The sequence below is a fragment of the Trichosurus vulpecula genome, chromosome 9, assembly GCF_011100635.1.
Source record: "Trichosurus vulpecula isolate mTriVul1 chromosome 9, mTriVul1.pri, whole genome shotgun sequence".
Lineage (NCBI taxonomy): Eukaryota > Metazoa > Chordata > Mammalia > Diprotodontia > Phalangeridae > Trichosurus > Trichosurus vulpecula.
The window spans coordinates 14,784,347-14,804,816 of record NC_050581.1 but is presented as its reverse complement, the minus strand read 5'-3'; the positions used below and the strand labels follow the sequence as shown (position 1 = coordinate 14,804,816).

The 20,470-nt window shown below is 43.7% G+C and overlaps 1 protein-coding gene across 3 annotated transcripts in view; it reads left to right on the top strand.

The window, feature by feature from the left end:
- MPG (N-methylpurine DNA glycosylase) overlaps positions 1-20,470 on the top strand; it is a 60,260-nt gene that overhangs the window by 14,874 nt on the left and 24,916 nt on the right. The window contains exons 3-4 of one of the 3 annotated variants that reach the window (XM_036739182.1): positions 2,099-2,179; positions 7,267-7,491. In XM_036739182.1, the coding sequence (XP_036595077.1) occupies positions 7,279-7,491 (213 nt within the window). In that variant the 5' untranslated portion in view covers positions 2,099-2,179; positions 7,267-7,278. Of the gene's footprint in view, positions 1-2,098; positions 2,180-6,241; positions 6,385-7,266; positions 7,492-20,470 lie in introns of those variants that run through there. The other 2 variants (XM_036739183.1, XM_036739181.1) reach the window with 2 other exon arrangements.

Here is a 20,470-nt window from a genome sequence, read left to right as displayed (position 1 = left end):
AGTGGGGAAAGATGAGTCAGGGAGACCATCCAGAAGGCTGTTGCATTGGTCTAGGCATGAAGTGATGAGGTGTGCATGAGCGTGGTAGCAGCCTTAGAAGAGAGAAGGCAGCATACATGAGAGATGTTACAAAGGGTAGAAGTAATAGGAATTGGCAACAGATTAGATATGGGGGTGACAGTAAGGAGTTGAGGGAGGCACTTAGGTTGGTGGTACAATAAGAGGGAAGTTAGGAAGAGGAGGGGTCTGGGGGGGTTAGGGGTGGGGGAAGGTAATGTGTTCAGTTTTTAGACATGTTGAAATTTATATAAAGTGTCCAATTCTAGCTATTCAATAAAACAGGCAGAAATGAGACTCTAGAGTTTGGGAGAGGACAATTAGATCTGAGAATCATCTTCATTTTATTGTCTTTTTTTTTTTAGAGGGAGGAAGGCAGGGCAGTTGGGATTAAGTGACTTGCCCAAGGTCACACAGCTAGTAAGTGTGTCAAGTGTCTGAGGCCAGATTTGAACTCAGGTCCTCCATACTCCAGGGCTGGTGCTCTACTCACTGCACCACCTAGCTGCCCCAAGAATCATCTTCATAGATATGATCATTGAATCCATGGGAGCTGATGAGCTCACCAAGCTAACTAGTATAGAGGGAGAAGAGAAGAGGGCCCAGGATAGAGCCATTTGTTCCTTAGGGAACACCCTCAGTTAGTGGGTGAAACCTGGATGAAGATCCAGCAAAAGAGACTGAAACGGAGCTGTCAGGGAGGAGAATCAGGAGAGAGCCATGTTACGGAAACCCAGAAAAAAGAGGGTAGCAAGATGAAGAGGGCGATTGCCAGGGTCAAAGCCTGCAGAGAGATCGAGAAGGATGAACCAGAATGGTAAGTGGGAACCAGATTACAAAGGGCCTTAAATGCCAGGCTAAGGAGTTTGTATTTCGTCCTAGGTGTTTTTAACAGAAGAGCGACATAATCAGAGCTGACTTAGACTAAATAGTCTATAGCAGCTGTGTTGGGGTTGGACTAAAAAGGGGAGGGACAGTAAGTAGGGAGACCAGCTCAGAGGCTATTAGAAGTACTGTCCGAGGGGCGAGGGGCGAGGACTTGAACCAGGGTGATGGCTAAGCATGTGGGTGATGATGTAGAGGTAGAATCTGGAGAAGGCTTGGGTTTAGGGAGTAGATAGCTCCATTTTGGACATGTTTCTTTTCACATGTCCCTGAGACATCTAAAAATCATATGACAAAGCATTACTGGAATTCAGGAGAGATATTAGGTTTGGCTACTTAACCTTTGGGAGTAGATGAGATCTCTAAGAAAAAATGTAGAGAGATGTGAAGAGGACCCCATGTTGAGGGGGCAGGAGATGGACAGTGACCCAGCAAAGAAGCTTGGGAAGGAGAGATCAGACAAGTAAGAAAATTGTGAGATAGCAGTGTCATGGAAGCCAAGGGAGAGAGTCCTGGAGGAAGGCTGTTCCCTGTTATCAGAAGCTACAGAGGAAAGGTCAAGGAGCGTGAGGACTTAGAAAAGTCCTTCAGAGTTAGCATTTAGGGAGATCAGTTTCAGGGGCAGGGAACCTGCGGCCTTGAGGTTCACTCAGTAGGTTTGACTGAATCGGTTCAATCAAAGGGCTGCACTTGAGGACCTAGAGGGCCACATGTGGCCTCGAGGCCAAAGGTTCCCCACCCCTGCTTTAGAAGAAAGTGTAATTTCAGTTTAATGGTGGGGTTAGCGGCTAGGCTAGAAGTGAGCTGTAAACAGGTATGGAAATAGAGGCTGTGAGTGAAGATGATGCTTTCTGGAAGCAGAAGGGATAGTCAACAGCATTATCTCTGTCACCATCTCATTTCAGGATCTTGGGCAAGTCTCTGAACCTCTGTTTCATCTGTAATAATAGGTGCTTTAAGGCTTTTAAGATGTCTTCTTCACAGCAGCTCTGCAGTATAGGTAGTGAATTATTTTCTCAGTCTTGCCCATGATCACAAGACTCAGGTTCTTGAGGCAGGATATGAAACCAGGTCTTCTGACTCCCAATCCAGTCCTCACTCTATTCTGTCATGCAACCTCATCTGTAAAACCAGGATACTGTCTTTCAACCCTCAGGGAGCTCATAGAAGGACTCAGTGAAGTCACAGATCCTGAGCTGGAAGAGGCCACATCTCATCCATCTTCTTCCTTTTACAGGTGAGGAAACTGAGACCTGAATGCTTAATGTCAAGTGCTTTTTTTTTAAAAATCCAGCTATGGTGATTATTGACTGTGATTATAATTCCTACTTTATGGATGGGGAAACCTATGGAGGATCTGCTTGTAATTACAAGTCTAGAAAGTGGCAGAACTGGGATTTGAACTCGGATCTCCAGACTTCTACCTCAGTTTTGTTCCTGCTCAGCTATTTCTATGTCTTTAGGTGCCAACTACCCCAGCCCTGCACATTCTAGTTAGTGTTTAATAAATGGTTGTTGGATTGAATCAGAGCAGTCGAAACACCCAAGGAAAGTGCTATTGAAGTATGGAATGATAACAGGGATCTTTTGACATCATGTTGTTGGGATGTTTAGAGCGAGCAGTAGAACCGTGGCCAGACTGAAAAGACAGGCATGTCAGTGAGTGTTCACGCAGTACTTCTGTGGCAGTTTATGTTTAAAATATAATGTCTTCACTTGGTTTAAAATACTGGTTTCTGTCAAAGCAAGCACTCCTGTAGCTCCAATGGCTTGAGAGGAGGTGTTTTTCCAATCTTTGAACATCCATCAGCCTTCTGTTCTCCTTTAATCTTCCCTCTTAATCGCAGCTCCAAGAATAAGTTTTGGTCCCAGAATAACTAAGATTGTCTGGTCAGATGTTTTAGGACATGTGGCAGCCAGATGGATTGTAGTGAAGTTTATTCTTTCAGGAAAGAAATGGCTTTTGCCATGGAAAACTCCATAGCATTTAACTCTTGCTCTTCTGTGGTGGTCCTTGGGCCCCTGCCTCCCGCTGCTTTGAAAAACAGTGCCGATTGATGGAACACTTTTTACTTTTCCCAGTCACCCCTGTTTTCCAAAGGAGGCAGTTGGTAAAGAGCACTCACTAGACTTAAAGTCAGGGCACCTAATGCATTTGCTGTCTTTGGATAAATAATTTCCCATCTCTGGACATCTGTTTTCTAATTGGTAAAAGGAGGGAGTTACGCTAAACAGTTTCTTCTTTGCCTGCATTCCTGTGTTGTGGAGAAATTACAGGACTAGTTGGTGGCAGAACCAGAACTAGGACTCATGTCTCTTAGGCTAGCGATCTTTCCACTGTACCATAATGCCCTTTAGTATCCATGGCAATTAAAAACAAATGTTTAATATCTTGTTTTTTATGTTATCATAATTATCTCCTACATCCCTCCACTTCCTTCTCCCAGAGAGCTATCCCATATAACAAATCGTATTTAAAAAAAAAAAAGAAGAGGAAAAAAATTACCACAACTGATGAATACATTGAAACATCTGTAATATGTAATACTTGTGGACTTCCTACCTCCATGAAAGGTAGGCTGAAGGTATCCTCTCATATATGTTTCTCTGAATTCCTCATATTAATCATTTTTTTTACGATACTCCATTTTATTCATATGCAGCAATTTGTTTATTCATTCAATCAGTTGGTATCCATTGTATTTCTTTTTTTTTTGCTTTCACCAAATCTGTTGCTGCCAATATTGTGACATATATGGGCTGTTTGTCTTTTTTTTTTATCCCTTTGGGGTATGTGCTTAGTGGTGATATTGCTGGGTCAAAGGACGCTAACAATTTAGTGATTTGCGTGGTTCCAAATAGTTTTCTAGGGCAGTTGGACCAGTTCTCTATTCCACAAATGGTGTATTATTGTGCTCATATCCCCACAACTTTTGTGTTAACTATTTCTGTCTTTTATCTTCTAGGCTGAAATGATGGTTTTTCATGATTCACAGCCATATAGTGTCACTGTATAACACTGTCCATGTTGCCAAGTGCCATCTAACCTGACCTTTTCCTCTTCGGTGTTCAGCTTGTTGCTTGTCTCTTCTGCACGTCCAAGATCTATGTGTGTGTGTGCATGCGTGGATGTGTGTGCATATAGATATAGATCTGTGTTGATATACTCATTGGACGGATCTGCTTTCCGCTTGCATGTCTCACTCAAAGTAACAAGTGTTTCCAGCCCACTTCCTTTTTCTAGCATCTGGGTAGACCGATCTCGTTCACATTGCAGAGGTCGGAGGCCTGAAGCAATTGGTATTGATAAATGAATGAATGAGAAAATATTTATTAAGTGCTTATTGTGGGGATATAAATAGGAAAACAAGATCATTTCTGCTGTCGAGGAGCTCACACTCTTAGGAGGTAGCTAGGTGGTGCAATGGATGGAGCCCTGGACATGGAGTTAGGAAGACCTGAGTTCAAATATGGCCTTAGACATTTACTAGCTATGTGACTGGGCAAGGTTGCCTCAGTTTTCTTATCTCCTAGGGTTGTTGTGAAGATAAAATGAGATATTTATAAAGTGCTGTGCAAACTTAAAAGTGCTATCTATCCTGGCTCTTATATTATTATTGGGTGGAGGGATGACATGGTCATATCTGTGCTTGCATTTTAGCAGCTGAATGGAAGATGAACTGAAGTGGGGAAAGGCTTATTTAGACCCAATAGGAAGACCATTTAGAAAGCTATTTTGGTAATTTAGGCAAGAAGTGATGATGGCTTAGCCCTGGACTAAGGTAGGGTGCTGTGAGAGTGAAAAGAAGGGAAGGTCTAGGATAAATGTTATAAAGGTGGAAGCAACCATACTTGATAGCAGATTGGATATGCAGGGCGAGTGCTTATGATAAATTGAGTAGGGCACCAAGATTGGGAGCCTAGGTGACTAGAAGGGTGGTGGTACCCTCGATGATATTAGGGAAATGTGGAAGTGGGAAGGTTTGGGGGAGAAGATAATAACATCTGTTTTTAAAATGTTGGGTTCGAAATGGCTATGCAATATTCAGTTCAAGATATCCAGATGGCATCTCTGTTACTTGGTATAAGTATAGAAAGACTAGCTATAGCAATAAGAAAAGAAAAACAAATTTAGTGAATAAGCTAGGGAAAAAGGAAATAAAATTACTCTTTTTGCAGATATTGTGATCTATGTAGAGGACACTAGAGAATCATCTAAGAGAAAATTTAAAATGATAACTTCGGCAGAATAGCAGAGTAAAAAATGAACCATCTGTAAACACTTTTTTCTTTGTCTTACCAACAAAACTCAATGGGAAGTGTCTGAAAGAGTAATTCTTTTCTAAAAAGCCGCAGAATGTATAAAACATTTGGGAGTTTGCCTTCTAAGACACACATGAATGAGCTTTATGACTACAATTACAAAAATATTCCTTCAAGAAAAGAGACAGACCTAAATATTGGGGAGATATTATTTGGTCATGGTTGAGCTGTGTCAATAAAATTTAAAATGACAATACTATCTTAGTTAATTTACTTATCCAGTACCATATTACCAGGGTGTGTGGCGTGTTCAAGAGGACTAGCAGCTCTGGTGTGAGGGCTTACCCAGTCCTTTTCAGGGCTGTTCACCCGCCTTTGGTGCCTAGCTGACTCTCAGCTCTCACCTGTGGCTCCAACAAGCTGCAGGAAGGGATAAACTCAGCCTGGTACCCTGAGATATGTATTTTTGACATGGCCATTATGTGGATCTGTTTTGTTTGACTATGATTATTTGTTACAAAGGAGTTGTTTGTTTTTTAATTAATGGGTTTTGTAAAGGAGAGGGATAAGTGATAGGGATGCTAAGAAGAAAAAGTATTTTTAAAAAGGCATAGAAAAGGATAGAAATTTAAAAGGACACACAGATAAGCAGGGTATCTTTGAAATTAATGTGCTGAATCTATTGTATTTTTTAAAAAATGAAAGATATGCATAATAGATTTATAGTTTTTACACCAGCCCTCTTTTTCTAGTCTATGTAAAGTACATATGTTTGATGTTTGTCAAGTACAGGTAAATAATTAATTTTTAAAAGAATGACAGGGCTGGACTCTGATCTCTGAGGTCCATTTCAATTCTTTTTTTAAAAAAGCAAGGGGGTGGGTAGTACTGGCTTTGGCAGCACTTAAAATTAGAATGAAACAGATTAGCATAATCCCTATGCAAGGAGCATTTCTTTTTTTTTTTTTTAAATGGGGTTGTGAAATAGAGAGAGAGAAAAGAGTACATGAGTGTATTTGCATGTGACATGGTATTTGGCTAGGTCAGATTTAGAAGTCAGCACAGCTTCCTACTGAGCCCTAGTTCTCAGGAGGTCCTGTGTTCCTTCATACAGCTTCAGACATTTCCTGACAGAGCCACTAGGTTCTAGTTTGTGTTTGTACCATGTGAGAATTGTTGGTAAGACCAGAAATGTGGGATCCTTGCTTTATGGGAGGAGCTGGGTAGATTTATATTAGCTTAATTTCTTTGAACTTGTTTTTTTCCCTCCTTAAAATTGTTTTTTCCTCATAAGACACAAGCCAGGACCCTGTCTGTCTCCTTTCCATAGAACTAAAAAGGTCATGCTAAAAAGTTCTTTCTTGAAATAAATGCTTGGGACATTTATATAGTATCGCTATGAGGAGTGTGAAAAAATTGATGGATGATTGTTGATTTTTCCTCCCTTAAAGCAAAGTGATGATAACTCTTTGGAAAGCTTGTCTTTTTTTCCAAACTCGTCCTTGTCCTTTTGGCCTCCCATTTGAGAGTGGTTTACAAGAAACAAAAGTTAAAAGCTCCATGGATAATTTTTTTTAATGTGGCTTTTTAGGCCACAAAAGGATCAGAACATATTTTAGGATCTTCATTTATTGATTACTTGTATGCCTGGGGAAAATCAGTTACTGTCTCTGGATCTTGATTTCCTCCCTTGTAAAATGAGAGGGGTAAGCTAAATTGACTTCTAAGGTCCCTTTTGGTTCTGACATTTTGTTATAGCTTAACATACTATGTTCTGAAATCTTTTCTAGCTCTGACATTCTGTGTTCTGAAGTTCTTCCCAGCTCTAGTATTCTGTGTTCTAAGGTCTAATCCTTTTCAGTTCCAACATTTTAAGAATCTTATGATTCCTGATAACCATTTCCCTACCCTGAGGTATATCTGTGACTTAACTCGTTCTCTTGTTTATCTTTTGGGAACTGCTCATTTGAAATCTAGGCTGCTTCCCCCCCCCCCCCCCAGTAGGAAGAGACTGTTTTCAATGTTTAAAGAGTTTTGTTTTTGTTTTCTTTTCCAATCCAGCTTTCTAGAACAATGCTTCGGAAAAAACGACGGTTATCAGAGTCAAAAGCCAGCCAGAGCCAGCCCAAGTTGGATTCCTTGGGGGATCACCCACTTGCCTCACCCAGGAGTCCTTCTCCAGAGTACAGTATCTATTTCACACGAGAGAAAAGCAATAGTTCCCGGCTGGGACCTGAGTTTTTTGACCAGCCTGCAGTCTCCCTGGCCCGGGCCTTTCTTGGACAGGTAATTTGCCTGTAGCGGCTTGGCTTTAGGACAAACTAGAATTTGTTGAAGCAACAAGTTCATTCAAGTTTTCATTCAGCATTCAATAGTATTTATTAAGATTCCACTATCTGCAGTATTCTAGTTTCTGAAGGAGATACTAAGTTTAGATAAGATATGTCTGGCTTCTCATGGATCTTATAATTTAGAAAGGGGATTATACATGTGTACACAGATATGAAATGTGATATGTGCATAAAAGGAGTATAAACTTCTATCATATCAGTCAAAGAAGGGATTGCTTCCAACTGGGAGAGTCAAGGAAGGTTTCATGGAGAAGGGGACCTTTGATCTGGGCCTTACAGTATGGGTCGCGTGTCAGCAGGTAGATATGTGGGATGGGGTGGAGTATTTCTGATAGAGGGAACAACGTAAACAAAGGTGCAGTGGTGGGAAAATATAAGATGGCCTTGGGGGTTGAACAGGCTGCTTGGGCTAGAACCTCAGTTGTACAAGTGGGGATTACTATGAGATAAGGTTGGTGTCTTATTATGGAGCCCTTTAGAATCAACGTGTCATAAATTTAGAGCCAGAAAGGACCTTAGAGGCCATTTATTTCAATTCTTTTATTTTTCAAATGAAGAAACTGAGGCCTGGGAGGTTACGTGAATTGCCCAAGATCACACAGGTAGTGTGAGTGTGCAGTAAAGAATTTAGACTTTATTCATTAGGCAGTAGGGTGCCATGTGAGTGAATATTGAACTTTGTCAACTAAGGCTAATGGAGGGGAGCACCTGGATGTCAGTTATGGGGTCCCCCCAAAACAGCTATACATATTTGCCCATGTCCAGAGCTTAGTAGAAAAAAGGAAATGGGCCCAAAGATTTATCTTGCTCTGCCTTGCCTTTCTCTGACCTTACTGTTTGATGGCAGTTGAAATGGAAAATCACTCAATTATAGAGTGCTAGTAGTGGAAGGAACTACAGAGCTTATCTAGTTGAAACCCTTTCTTTTTATTAATGAAGAAGTGGAAGCCAAAGGAGAGGAAGCTACTTGCCCAAAACTTGTGATCATTTGACCACAGCCTACTTGACTTAGTCCAGTCTGGTGTCTGGTATTGCCTTCAGGTTGATAAGATGAGCAGAAGGTGTTGGAATATGTTGGGTCCTGGCTCTGAAACTTACTAGTCACATAACCTTTGGCAAGTCACTTCCCCTCTCTTGAGTTTCAGTTTACTGATTTGTAAAATGAAGGGACTAGATGGGGACACCAGAACATGTTTGTATATAGTGGGGAAGGAGTCAGTAGAGAATAAGAGACTGGAGATGACAAAAATGTAGTGAATAATGCAGCAAGGTCTGGGAGCAGGCAGGAAAGGAAAGAGTTAGCACAAATTGGGATAAAGTTATCACTGTGTCATTGTGGAGGTTATCCTCTGAGATTGGAGCAATAGGAGAGTACTGCCTCATTCTCTGAGATTGGAGCAATGGAGGAGGACCATTTTATCATTTGATACTGGAACAATGGGGGAAGGCCATTTTATCATCTGAGATTGGAGCAATGGGGGGGGGGAGGTGCGTATTTTATCATCTGAGACTGAAGCAATGGGGGAAGGCCATTTTATCATGAGATTGGAGCAGTAGGGTAGGACTGCCTTTTCCTCTGAGATTGGAGCAGTGGGCAGGGCTAGGAGAATGGATGGGTCCATAAGAGTTTTTTTGAGGTTGGGGGGATGGGAGATGAAAGGACTGAAAACAGCTGGGTAGGATTTTTAATCTATTTAATAAAATAAGAGGTGACATCATCTTTTTGAGAGGGAGAAGTTAGGGTAGAATTGAGAGCTTGAGAAAGAAGGTCTGCTTATAGCCTCCGTAGAGAGAGTTTGTTAGGGAGTTAATTAGAAATGAGTATAAGGGTTATTGTGATGTAGAGAGGGCCAATTTGAGATTATATTTGTAGTGGGCTCAGTCAACACAACATGATGATTTCCTCTAGCAATGGCTTGGAGAAGTTTGAGAATCATGAGGGTAAAGAACCAAGTGGGATTAGTGAGAAACAATGGGAGATTTCACTCTAGTCCTATGATCCTGTGATAGGAGATTCTGGGCAGAAAGAGGAATTTCAGTGTTTTAAATCTTGTGGCCTTGGGTCTAAGGTGTGGCAGCCCCTGTTGGCAGGTATGGTGTAGATATAAATGTAGAAGTCATGGGAATTGATCCAGTTAATAAAGAGCCCAGGGTGGTGGTAGGGTCATCATCATTAATATTGAAGTTCCCAAGGATGAGGTCAGGAATTGGGGTGGAAAGGCAGATCATGAACCAGGGGAGGATGTCAGTCCTAGAGTCAGTAGCTGGATCTGGTATAATTGATTGGTGTGTACTTCAGAGGCAAAGGGAAGGTCTGGAAATGGCAGAACACAAAAGCATGAAAGTATAAACAAAGGAAGGAAAGATAATTTCTAAGTGGGGAGAAGAGGGCAGGATCAAGGAAGTGTTCATAGAGGAGATGCCATTGGAGCAGGACCTTAAAGAAGGGACAGAATTTTGACAAATGGATATAAGAGAGGGAGGCCTTCTGGAACGGTGTCAGCAGAGTTGCTGCAGAGATAAGAAATTGAGGAATATCTGTGGAGGATGATGAAGGACGATTGACTATGTTTAGTTTTGTCCTTATTGGGGAAGCTCCAGCAGGAGGCTGATAGAAGACTCCTAAGGTGATCTTGGGGCCTGTCGCTCTCCTTACTGTGAACTAAGAACACTTGTCTTGTTGCTATTGCAGACATTTCCCATGATTTTGGGCCTGTGATATCTAGATCGGGCCAGTGCCTTGGGTATCTAGGCAGCACAGCAGAAAGAGGGCTGAGCCTGCAGGCAGGAAGACCTGTGTTCCAGTCTAGTCTAAGGCACTGACTAGGTGTGTGATTCTGGACGAGCTATTTAATTTCTGTTTGCCTGAGTTTCCTCAGCTTCAAAAGGGGGATGGTAATAGCAGCACTTGTCTCCCGGGGGGCTGTGAAGATCAAATGATGTATTTTCAATAGGCACTTAATGAAAGTTTCTGTTTCTCCTCTCCTTTTTCTTCCCCTTCTTTCCTTTCTTGAAAATGGAAGCATTCCCTTTCCTTTTCTGTTGCTTAAGGAATGGTTGGTGATACTGCAAGTTCAGTATGAACCACCATTGTGATGGGGCCACCAAGAACCCTAATGCAACCTTAGGCTGCCTTAAGAGAGGGAAGGTGTCATTATATATACCTTATCTATACTGGTCAGGGCATTTTTGGAGTATCATATGCAGTTTTAGAAGGACATGGGCAACCTGGAACATACAAAGGAGAGTGGGGGGCCTTGAATCCATACTGTAGGAGAATTGACTGAAGGAACTAGGAATGAAAACAGAAAACTTGGGGGCCATGGGAGTATCGGCCTTAGTGTAGTTGAAAGGGACTTGTGTGTGGTCCCAGAGTGCAGAACGAGGAGCAGTGAGTAGAATTTGTACAGAGGAAGATTTCAGCTGAGTGTAAAGAAAAACTTCTTCATGACTCCAGCTACCCTGCTGGGGAATGGGCTGCTTCAGGAGATCTGCACTTGGCACCTGGATGACCACTTGTTGAGGATACTGTAGAGGATATTCCTGTTAAGGTCTGGTTTGGACGAAATGCCTCCAAGGGTCCTTCCAACTCCGAGCTTCCATGGTTCTAGTTCTTTTCACTTATCTATACAAGTTTCTTCCTGCCAGATGGTACCAGGAAGTCTGTCACCATTCTCTGTCCTTAACAAAGAATGAAATGGGACTCTTGAGTATCTTTGTTTGAACAGCCCTCTCTTGGTTGGAAGGTGGACACTCCTCCCGTTATGTGTATGTTAATTGGGGTCTTAGAACATTGATTATCAGCACTTATTAAGGGCCTCCTATGTTACAAGGTACTGGGATTAGTTCGGGAGACACAAAATGAAAAACAGTAAGTCCTGCCTTTAGTGAGTTTTAATTTTCCTGATTGGGCTCTGGCTTGCATACTAATAAGTATGATACAAAGTGGGATGTAGAGTGCAAGATAGGAAAGGAGGGCCGTCCAGGCATGGGGAGCAGCCAGTGCAAAGGCATAGGTATGGGAGATAGCGTGTGTAGGGAAGGACTACAAACCCACTTTGGCTTACTGTACCTAAAGGATGTTGTGTGGTAGATAGATTGGCGGATTTGGAATCTGGAAGACTGACTTTGAATCCTATTAAAGATACTTCATGGTTGTATGGCCTTGGGCAAGTCACTTAACATCTCAGTCAGTCTCTTTATCTGTAAAATGGGGGTAATAATCGCACCTGGCTCACAGGGTGGGCAGCTAGGTGGCACCATAGTGCATAGAGTGCTGGGCCTGGAGTCAGGAAGACCATTTTAGTGAGTTCAAATCCTGCCTCAGATGCTTGCTTGCTGTGTGACCCTGGGCAAGTCACTTAAGCTTGTTTGCCTCAGTTTCCTTATCTATAAAATGAGCTGGAGAAGGAAATGGCAAACCACTCCCTTATCTTTTTCAAGAAAACCCCAAAATGGGGTCAAGAAGAGTTGGAAATTGATTGAACCACAACCATAACCTCACAGTGTTGTTGTGAGGATTGAGTGAATTTAACATATGTAAAGTGCTTTGCAAGCCTTAAAGCATTGTGTAAATACTATCTATCATTATTATTTTTGCAAGGCAATTGGGGTTAAGTGACTTGCCCAGTGTCACACAGCTAGTAAGTGTCAACTGTCTGAGGTCAGATTTGAACTCAGGTCCTCCTGACTCCAGGGCTGGTTCTCTATCCACTGCGCCACCTAGCTGCTCCTTAGCCATTACTATTATGATTGAGATGGAAAGGAGGACTTAGATTGTAAAGGGCTTTAAAAACTGAACAGAAGACCTTTTATTTATTTCTAGAGGCAGTGGGCAACCATTAGAGTGGGGGGAATGACATGATTAGACCTGTACCTTAGGAAAATCACTTGAGCTAGGCCTTGAAGGAAGAGAAGGCTTTCAGTAGGGAGGAACGTGTAGGCATGGAGTTGGTTTGCACCAGTGCATGGAAACAGAAGACAGGACAGGATGGAGACTGGCCAGTAGTCTAGTTCAGGGCTGTCTAGCCTTAGGTTATCTTAGGGCCGCATTAAAATAAAATAATTATTTGAGGGCCACACTCAGAATAAAAAATACAGTACACTAATAGAAAGTGGGGGAACTCACATCATCAGTATGACAGGTGAAGGGACAAAGCGCGAAAGCAAACACAAAACAACAAAGCAACAACACAACAGTATGAAGGTAGGTGCACGCTGACTAGTCTGTATCGTATAGACAGAATGCATCCCACACAGATCGATTGAAAATTCTGTGTGGTTTGTTCCATCCATAATACTGCTTAAAGAAAATTGACATCAGCGAGATTATTTATTAGTGATGGAATTAAAAAATCTAATATGCATTCCATGCAAATTATTATTTTACTTTTTCGCTTGTGAAAATTAAAACCCATGGGTGGGCCACATAAAATCGCACTGTGGGCTGTATTTTGGACAGCCCTGGTCTAGTTTATCAGGAATGTAAAGTGCATAGAGTAGGTTAGAGCCAGATAATAGAGAACCTGAAATACAAGGTGAAAGAGTTTGTATTTTATCCTAAAGGAAACAAGGAGCAGCCTCCAAAGGTTTTGAGCAGTGGAGTCAGATCTGGGCATTAAGAAAATTGCTTTGGTAGTTGGGTATAAGATAATTAGAGAGGGGAGAGACTAGAAGCAAGCAAAGGAGTTGGCCTTCCCCTTCTGACCTGGGAGCCTGGTGCCTGCCTGGGCATCAGTCCTGTCTCTGGGCAAGATGGTCTGGAAGGGCTCTAATTCTGCAGTTCAGGGATTATTTTTTCACTTGAGTCCTGGTTTTATGGTCTAAAGATATCATTTGGAAGTCTCTCTGGGGGCATGTTTATAGAGCAGAGTTGTTCTTGAAGGGCCTGAGTTAAGTCACAAGTACCTCTGGCCTTGCGAAGCCTGAATAACTCACACCTCTGAAGAATAGCCTTCTTGGGAAGTGAGGAGTCTGGGGATAGTGTCAGGAAGCACCTCCTGAGCATCTTTCAGCTGGCTCAGTCTCCTGCAGGACCCACATTTGTGGGAAAAAAATTTGGGTGAAGCTGTAGTCCCAAAGTAAGTATGAGGACAGTATAGAGCACCCCAGGGATCCCCCCAGGTTCCTTTCCTGGCTACTTGACTGAGGGAAGTGGGGCATGGAATTCTGGAAGAGTTGCATGTTTTAGCCCCCTCACACAGAGCAAATCCAGGAAGCAAGGACTGATGGGAACTCTGGGGCAGCAGGCTGAGGGGAGGGTACCGCATAGCCCCAGAAAAGACACTGTGCTCTGGGATATTAATAACAACTCTCACTTGGGTAATATGTTGGTCATACATTCAATCTTTACAATGACCTGTGGTTGGTGGAGTATATGGGTGCTCTAGGAGGACTAGCCCCTCTGGTATGAGGACTTGCCCAGCCCTTTTCCAGGCTGCTTTCCACCTTTGATGTCCACTGGATTCACCCAACTCTCACCTGTGGCTCCAAGAAGCTGTAGCATGTGCAGCAGCCACACCCTGTCAAACTGTCTTGGCAGATGGAATAAATCAGGCTGAGGGCAATTGCTGGGCCACAAACCTGTTGGTGAGTTAGGGGAGTGTCTACCCCAAACATGTGAAGACTTCCTCTGGTGGAATGGGTGGATGAGAACAATTTGTTCAGCAGCCATGAAGGCGGCTGAAGCAGGTGCTGTGGAGTGCTTAGAGCTTGGTCAGACATGGAAGATGCCAAGATCCTCCGTGGCATCCTGACTTCCGTCTTGCCACTGGACTTCGATGACTCTGGAAGAGAGAGTGAGGCTGACGACTTGATGCAGCTCGGCCTCGCTTCAATCCAAGTCACGTGAGAGTCGAGATATCAGCCTATGATGTCATTGGTCCTCTTCAGAAATGAAGGACAGACATCAACAACAACAGTGGTGACATCCCCGTTTTACAGATGAGGCAACTGAAATTCAGAAAGGGGAGTGACTTGTGATGGGTCCCGCAGTCAGTGAGATACGGAATCAGAAACCTAAGACTTCCACTTTCTGATTAACTTTATGCTGTTTTCCTTCCCAGCTTGGTTGAGATTAGTTACTGTAGTTGTAGACGAGGGACTGCTTTTAATGATCCTTCTTTTCCTTCCTCTAAGTGGCTTTTGCCTTTGTGAGCGTGAGTCTTCTCCCTCGCCTTTTGTCCTTTTTCCCTGCTCACCCAGCTCTGGTGTTTTGGCCAGGGGTTATCTTGGGAAATAGCCCTGAGTTACTTGGACTTCTGCATATAGAATGGAGAAACCTCGATTGTCCTAGCTACCACTGAGACATAGGAAGACGGCTTAATGTCTTACGTTGAGGCATGGGATGGTTTTGGGGGCCAGTTTAGTGACAACAGATGGAGCTGGAGGGACTCACCCTTGGTGACGGCACCACGGCATGCTTTTGGAGTAGAGCTAAATTTGGGGCCTCTCGAGTCCAGAGCAACTTAAAGAAGTGTCTGTGTCTGAAGCTTTTGGAAACCTCTGATTAGCGTAATTTTGAGAGGAATGTGTTGGGGGAATGCATTACCTGGAGGGAGGGAGGAAGGAAAAGAGGGAGACAGAGACAGAGACACAGAGAGTGGATGTGTGTGCATGCGTGCATGGGGACACAGGCATAAACTTCATACTGACAGAAGTTTCATGCTAATTTGAGGGTCCTGAAGTGGGCACCTTTGGGGGGAGGGGAACAAAGCAGTTGTTGAGTCTAGCAAGTGTGCTGAGTGTCTCTGAGAAGTGCCAGAGCTTCGAGGTCTCCAGTAGAAACTGCAGTGGGAATAGAGATCTGGCCAGATCTCTTTGCCTAAATGGGCACTGCCTAGAGAGGATGCTTCTCGTGGACCAGGTAGTCTCATGAGAGCCATGTGGTGACCAGAGAATGGAAAAGGGCTTGAATTGACAGTCAGCGGAGCTGAGTTCAAGGCCTTGCTCTGTTGTCCTCATCACGGTGCTCTGCAGCGAGTAGTCACTGGATAAATGTTGGTTGGATAAATGAATGAAGGAATAAATTAATGTTGTTTTTTTTCTTTAAGAAAACACTCTTAGCAGGTTCTCCCTCATTTGAGGTCTTAACACAAAGTGCTGATGACCGATTGTAAGAAATATCATAAAGGAAGTTTATTATTTTCACTTGGGAGTATTTAGCCTAGAGATGTATAAAATGAGGCTAAGAATGCTTTCCCTGTCTCCTTCCCAGGTTGTTGTGAGGAGGGCACTTTGGAAGCTTTGAAGTATGGTAAGATGTGTGCTTTTATTGTGTGTGTTTCAGGTTGACTCTGGCCCTCAGACTGCACTAACCTGGAGAAGTTAGTGTTGTACTTAACGAATTTTCCTAATAGGACTGGTTGATTGTTGCTGCAGGCTAGAGGTCAGTGTTGGCATCTGTGCTCTGTCCCCCTGCCATATTCTCTTCTCTCCTCAGAATCCCCACATCTCTTCCTCCCTGCACCTTTTCAGCTGAGGACTTTGCCTAGAAAATAAAGGTCAGTCACCCCGAGCTTCCTCACCTCCCCTTCTTTCTATCTCAAAATCCCCACAGTCTCTGGTTCTTGTTTGCCCTCAAGGAGCTCACAGTCTCTGGTTCTGTAAAGGGCACCGTTCCAGAGGAAGACCTGTGCAGCTGTTGGGAATACAGAGCTCTAAGATAGACTTCCTGGAATTTCACTTTAGGGGATTTTCTTTCTCTCCCGGAAATTTCAATTTTGTTACATAAAAAGACCCTCTCTGCTTTTTTCAGCGGAGGTTGTTAGTGTTGGATCCTGGCTGAGTGTGCCCAGTGACACTCCCCAGAGAGAGAGGGGCACACCCAGGCCGGGCTTTCAGACAGACTGGCTGAGCTGGGCAGGGAAGACAGACCACATGATCGAGAAGAGGACAAGAAGGAAAGGAATGGGCATCATGAAGACACAGGGGAAGACATGCAGATTCAGTGGCTTTTCCTGCCAGGCTGGTCCTGGGGGCTGGGAGAGGTGGGGGTGGGGAACTTCCTCGGGACAGAATTCTGGAAACAAGGGAATTCTGTGAGGAGTTCATTGTTGCTGTTCCTATCCCTGTTCTCTTTATTGCTAAACTGGGCTTCTGGAGACAGCCTCCTGACCATACCTCCCCTTCCCACTCAGTTCCCCGCTTCAATCCATTCCGCACATGCAGCCAGATACACCGCCCCTCCCAATAATAATAACAGCTCACATTTCTCTAGCATATTACAGTTTACCACATGCTTTTCTCACAACAGCTGTGGGAAGTACGTGGTCTACACTTACCATACTGGTCTACAGTATGCCACAATGGTAGAGGGTTGGGCCAGAAAACCTCTAAAGTCCCTTAGCAATGTCTTGTTCTTTCTGGCTTTGGTGTTTATTAACTTAGTATAAATCTCTTAATCGCTCTGAGCCTCAGTTTTCTCATCTGTAAAATGGAAATAATACTTATGATACCTATTACACAGGATTATTATGAGAAAAGTGCTCCATAAACCTTAAAGCTCTATATAAAGAAGCCATCCTTTTACTTCTTCCTAATTGATTCTCTATCTCAGTGGTATCAAACTTAAATAGAAACAAGGCCACCAAATTCTTCATAAGGATCCCTGCAAGCAGCATATTGATGTAGAAAACCACATATTAACATTATCAATATTCTATTGTATTTTTATTTATTTTGTTAAATATTTCCCAATTACATATAATCTGAGTCGAACAGCTCTCAGGACTGGTTGATTGTTGCTGGAGGCTAGAGGTCAGTGTTGGCATCTGTGCTCTGTCGCCCTCCCATATTCTCTTCCCTCCTCAGAATCCCCACATCTCTTCCTCCCTGCACCTTTTCAGCTGAAGACTTTGCCTAGAAAATAAAGGTCAGTCACCCCGAGCTTCCTCACCTCCCCTTCTTTCTATCTCAAAATCCCCACAGTCTCTGGTTCTGTAAAGGGCACCGTTCACAACCGCAGTGTTATCCTTGTCTCACCGCTCCTTCATGCCACATACCTAATCAATTGCCAGACTTTCTTGTATTTCCCTCCACCACATCTCCTCTTGTCCCTTCCCTTCTTTTCACTTACATAGCTACTGCTCTAACTAGGGTCCTCATTCCCTCTCACCTGGACTAGTGCCATAGATTTCTTCTATTCGACCTTCCTGTTTCAAGTCCCTCCCTCCTCCTGACTATCCTCCAGTTGCCAAAATGATTTTCTTAAAGCACAGCTCTGACCGCGTGATTCCCCTACTCCATGAACTCCAGTGGCTCCCTATTTCCCCTAGGATCAAATAGAAATTTCTTCATTTGGCATTTGCAACCTTTACAACCTGGCCTCACCGGTGTTCTCAGCCTTATTGTATATTACTCCCCTTCCTGAACTCTGTGGTGCGGCCAAAATGGCTTTCTCATTCATCTTCATACATTAAATACTTCACCTCCCTTTTCTGTGCCTTTGTATGGGTTATCTCTGATGTGTGGAATACACCTTCCTCACCTTCCCCTTCTGGAATCCTTTAACTTAAAGGCTCCGCTCAAGCTCCGCTTTCTGTCTGGAACCTTTTCTGCTTCTTTCAGTTCTTCCTGTCTTTTCTGCCAACATTATTTTGTATCTATCCTGTATACACTTCTTTGTGCCTTTGTTGTTTTCCCAATAAAATGTAATATCCTGGAGGGTATTGTGAGAAACGTGGTTTTGGGGATCACTGGACTTCCTAGGCAGGGCCAAAGTCCTGAGGAAGAACCCTGTGATAATCCCTAGGGAAGGCTGTACAGACCACAGGACTCCCAGAGGAAGACCAAGTGGTAGCCATCCCTTAATCTGTGGGGATCCCAGGGCCTCCTAGGGGTCAGACTGTAAGGAAGACCCAAGTGATGGCCCCTTAGGATGGCAGTAAGATCACAAGGCTCCCGAGACAGGGCTGGAAGTCCCATGTGATGTCCCCTTAAGAAGGCCGTGTAGACCACAGGGTTCCCCAAGGGAATCCAGAGTGGTAGCCCTCTTAACACCGCAGTGGGGATCACAGGACACCCCAAGGCAAGATCCAGGAGTAAGCCTGGCGAGCTTCCGCTGCCTGTTGCTTACCTTCACTTGACCTTAGGAAAATCCATGTGATTTGCCCATTCACACCCAAAGAATTCAGTACCAGAGTGGGCAGAGGAAGGCATTTTATTATGCTCCCCGGGAGAGTGGGTGTAGTGCTCGCGGGAACACTCACACCGATACAGCTGCAGGAGCAGGGGTAACCATTCCCTCCACTCCTGCTAGAGTCATGGTTAGCTTACAATCTTTATTTTTTACATAGTTTTCCTAGGTTATACAGTTTATATAAATAGGGTAATAAGGATACAGAAGCAAAAGTGAAGTTAATTAGATTTTCCTTGTCTTAGTTTAGGATTAAACTATATTCTTTTACTTCCCCTACTTTCTCTCTTTAACATATGCAAATTACGCAAATCAGCAGGCCTGGATTCTTGACCAAGACCAGACCCTAGATAAGCCTGAACTGGTTCAAGCAGTTTGGCCTCTCTAATTCCCCAGACTGCCTTCTTAAAAAGTATGCACATGCGTACAAGCCTCTGACCTCTCACCTGACCGACCTTGAGGCCTGGTCTCTGCTAAAGCTGGGGTGGGGGAGGGCGGGGAAGCACACCTTTAGTTCTGTGGAAACAAAACTCCTTCTCCCATTTCTTACAGTATGGACTGTCTCATTTTTACCTGTGTCCACAGCTCTTCACATGGCAACTGATGCATCATGGGTACTCAATAATACTTTTTGGTTGATTTATTAGCGCCATAATGACTCTGCCTCCACAGAAGAGCTTAGACCCTATTTGGCGATGACAGGCCTGTTCTCTGCCCTTGGGCCTTAAGACAGAGTGGAAAGAGCCCTCCTCTACCACTAACTAGCTAGCAGTGACCTTGGGCAGTCTGACTCACTCCTGGCTCCTCTTTGGCCCTTATTTTCCCCATCTGCCCAAGGAGGGGTGTTCCCTTCTGACTAGACTGCCATTGCTGCTGAGGGAAAGCTGTAAGGTTTCTGTGGGGAGTCCTTGGAAACTATTGATTCCTTTTGCTTATGGTGGGATTCACAGTGTTTTTTACAAATGGTCAGTGTTTGGTTCTAAGTGGATTTTGCATCCAGTTCTAAGGCATAAGGGGTCTGTTCTGAAAGCTCCCTCCCTGACTTTGATTGTGCTTGTCTCAGACTGCAATGAACAGTCTCTCTGTTGGTCTCTCTGTTTCTCTTTTGCCAGAAACTTCTCAGGCTTTTCTGAATGATAATCCCAATTCATTGAATGCATTTTGTATTCCAGCAGCTCGGTCTTCCCCCCAAGAGCATTTCTGATGCTAATGATATTATAATGGTTCTCCCCTAGGTGCTTCCTCAGTCAGACTGGGCCCCTTTCCATGGCTTTCAGCCAAAATAGTCTTTAACTCCTGGTAGCTGCCCATTGCTTCTCTGCCTTGTGGAGAAGCTGAGTGACTGCCCAAGTGGTCTGTCATTCAGAGTTCCCTGGCATTATTATCCCCACCCATCCCCCAGCATTGCTTCTAAGTGGAAAGAGAGCCCAATTGTGTTTGTGGGTCACTTTGATCAGCCTGGGAGTGTGTTCTGTTGACTAAGCTATTTTTGGTCTCCCTGTTTTGAATAATGACTATTTTCCACCTGCAGGAAGGGTGTTTTATTTACAAGTGAACAATCATTCCCAGTCTCCAGGGAGAGGGGCCCCTCTACATCTGCCTGGTTCTATCAAGGGGGAAGCAACTTGGCAGGTTTGGGTTCCAAGAAATGATTTTCTGTCAGTTGGAGACTGCTTGGATCTGAGGCCATGGTGCTCAGACAGCAAGGGATGCTTTTCCTATGAGGAGGGGAGTTTGGAGGCAGCTGCAAAACCTTCTTTGTGGCTTCAGTACATTTGTC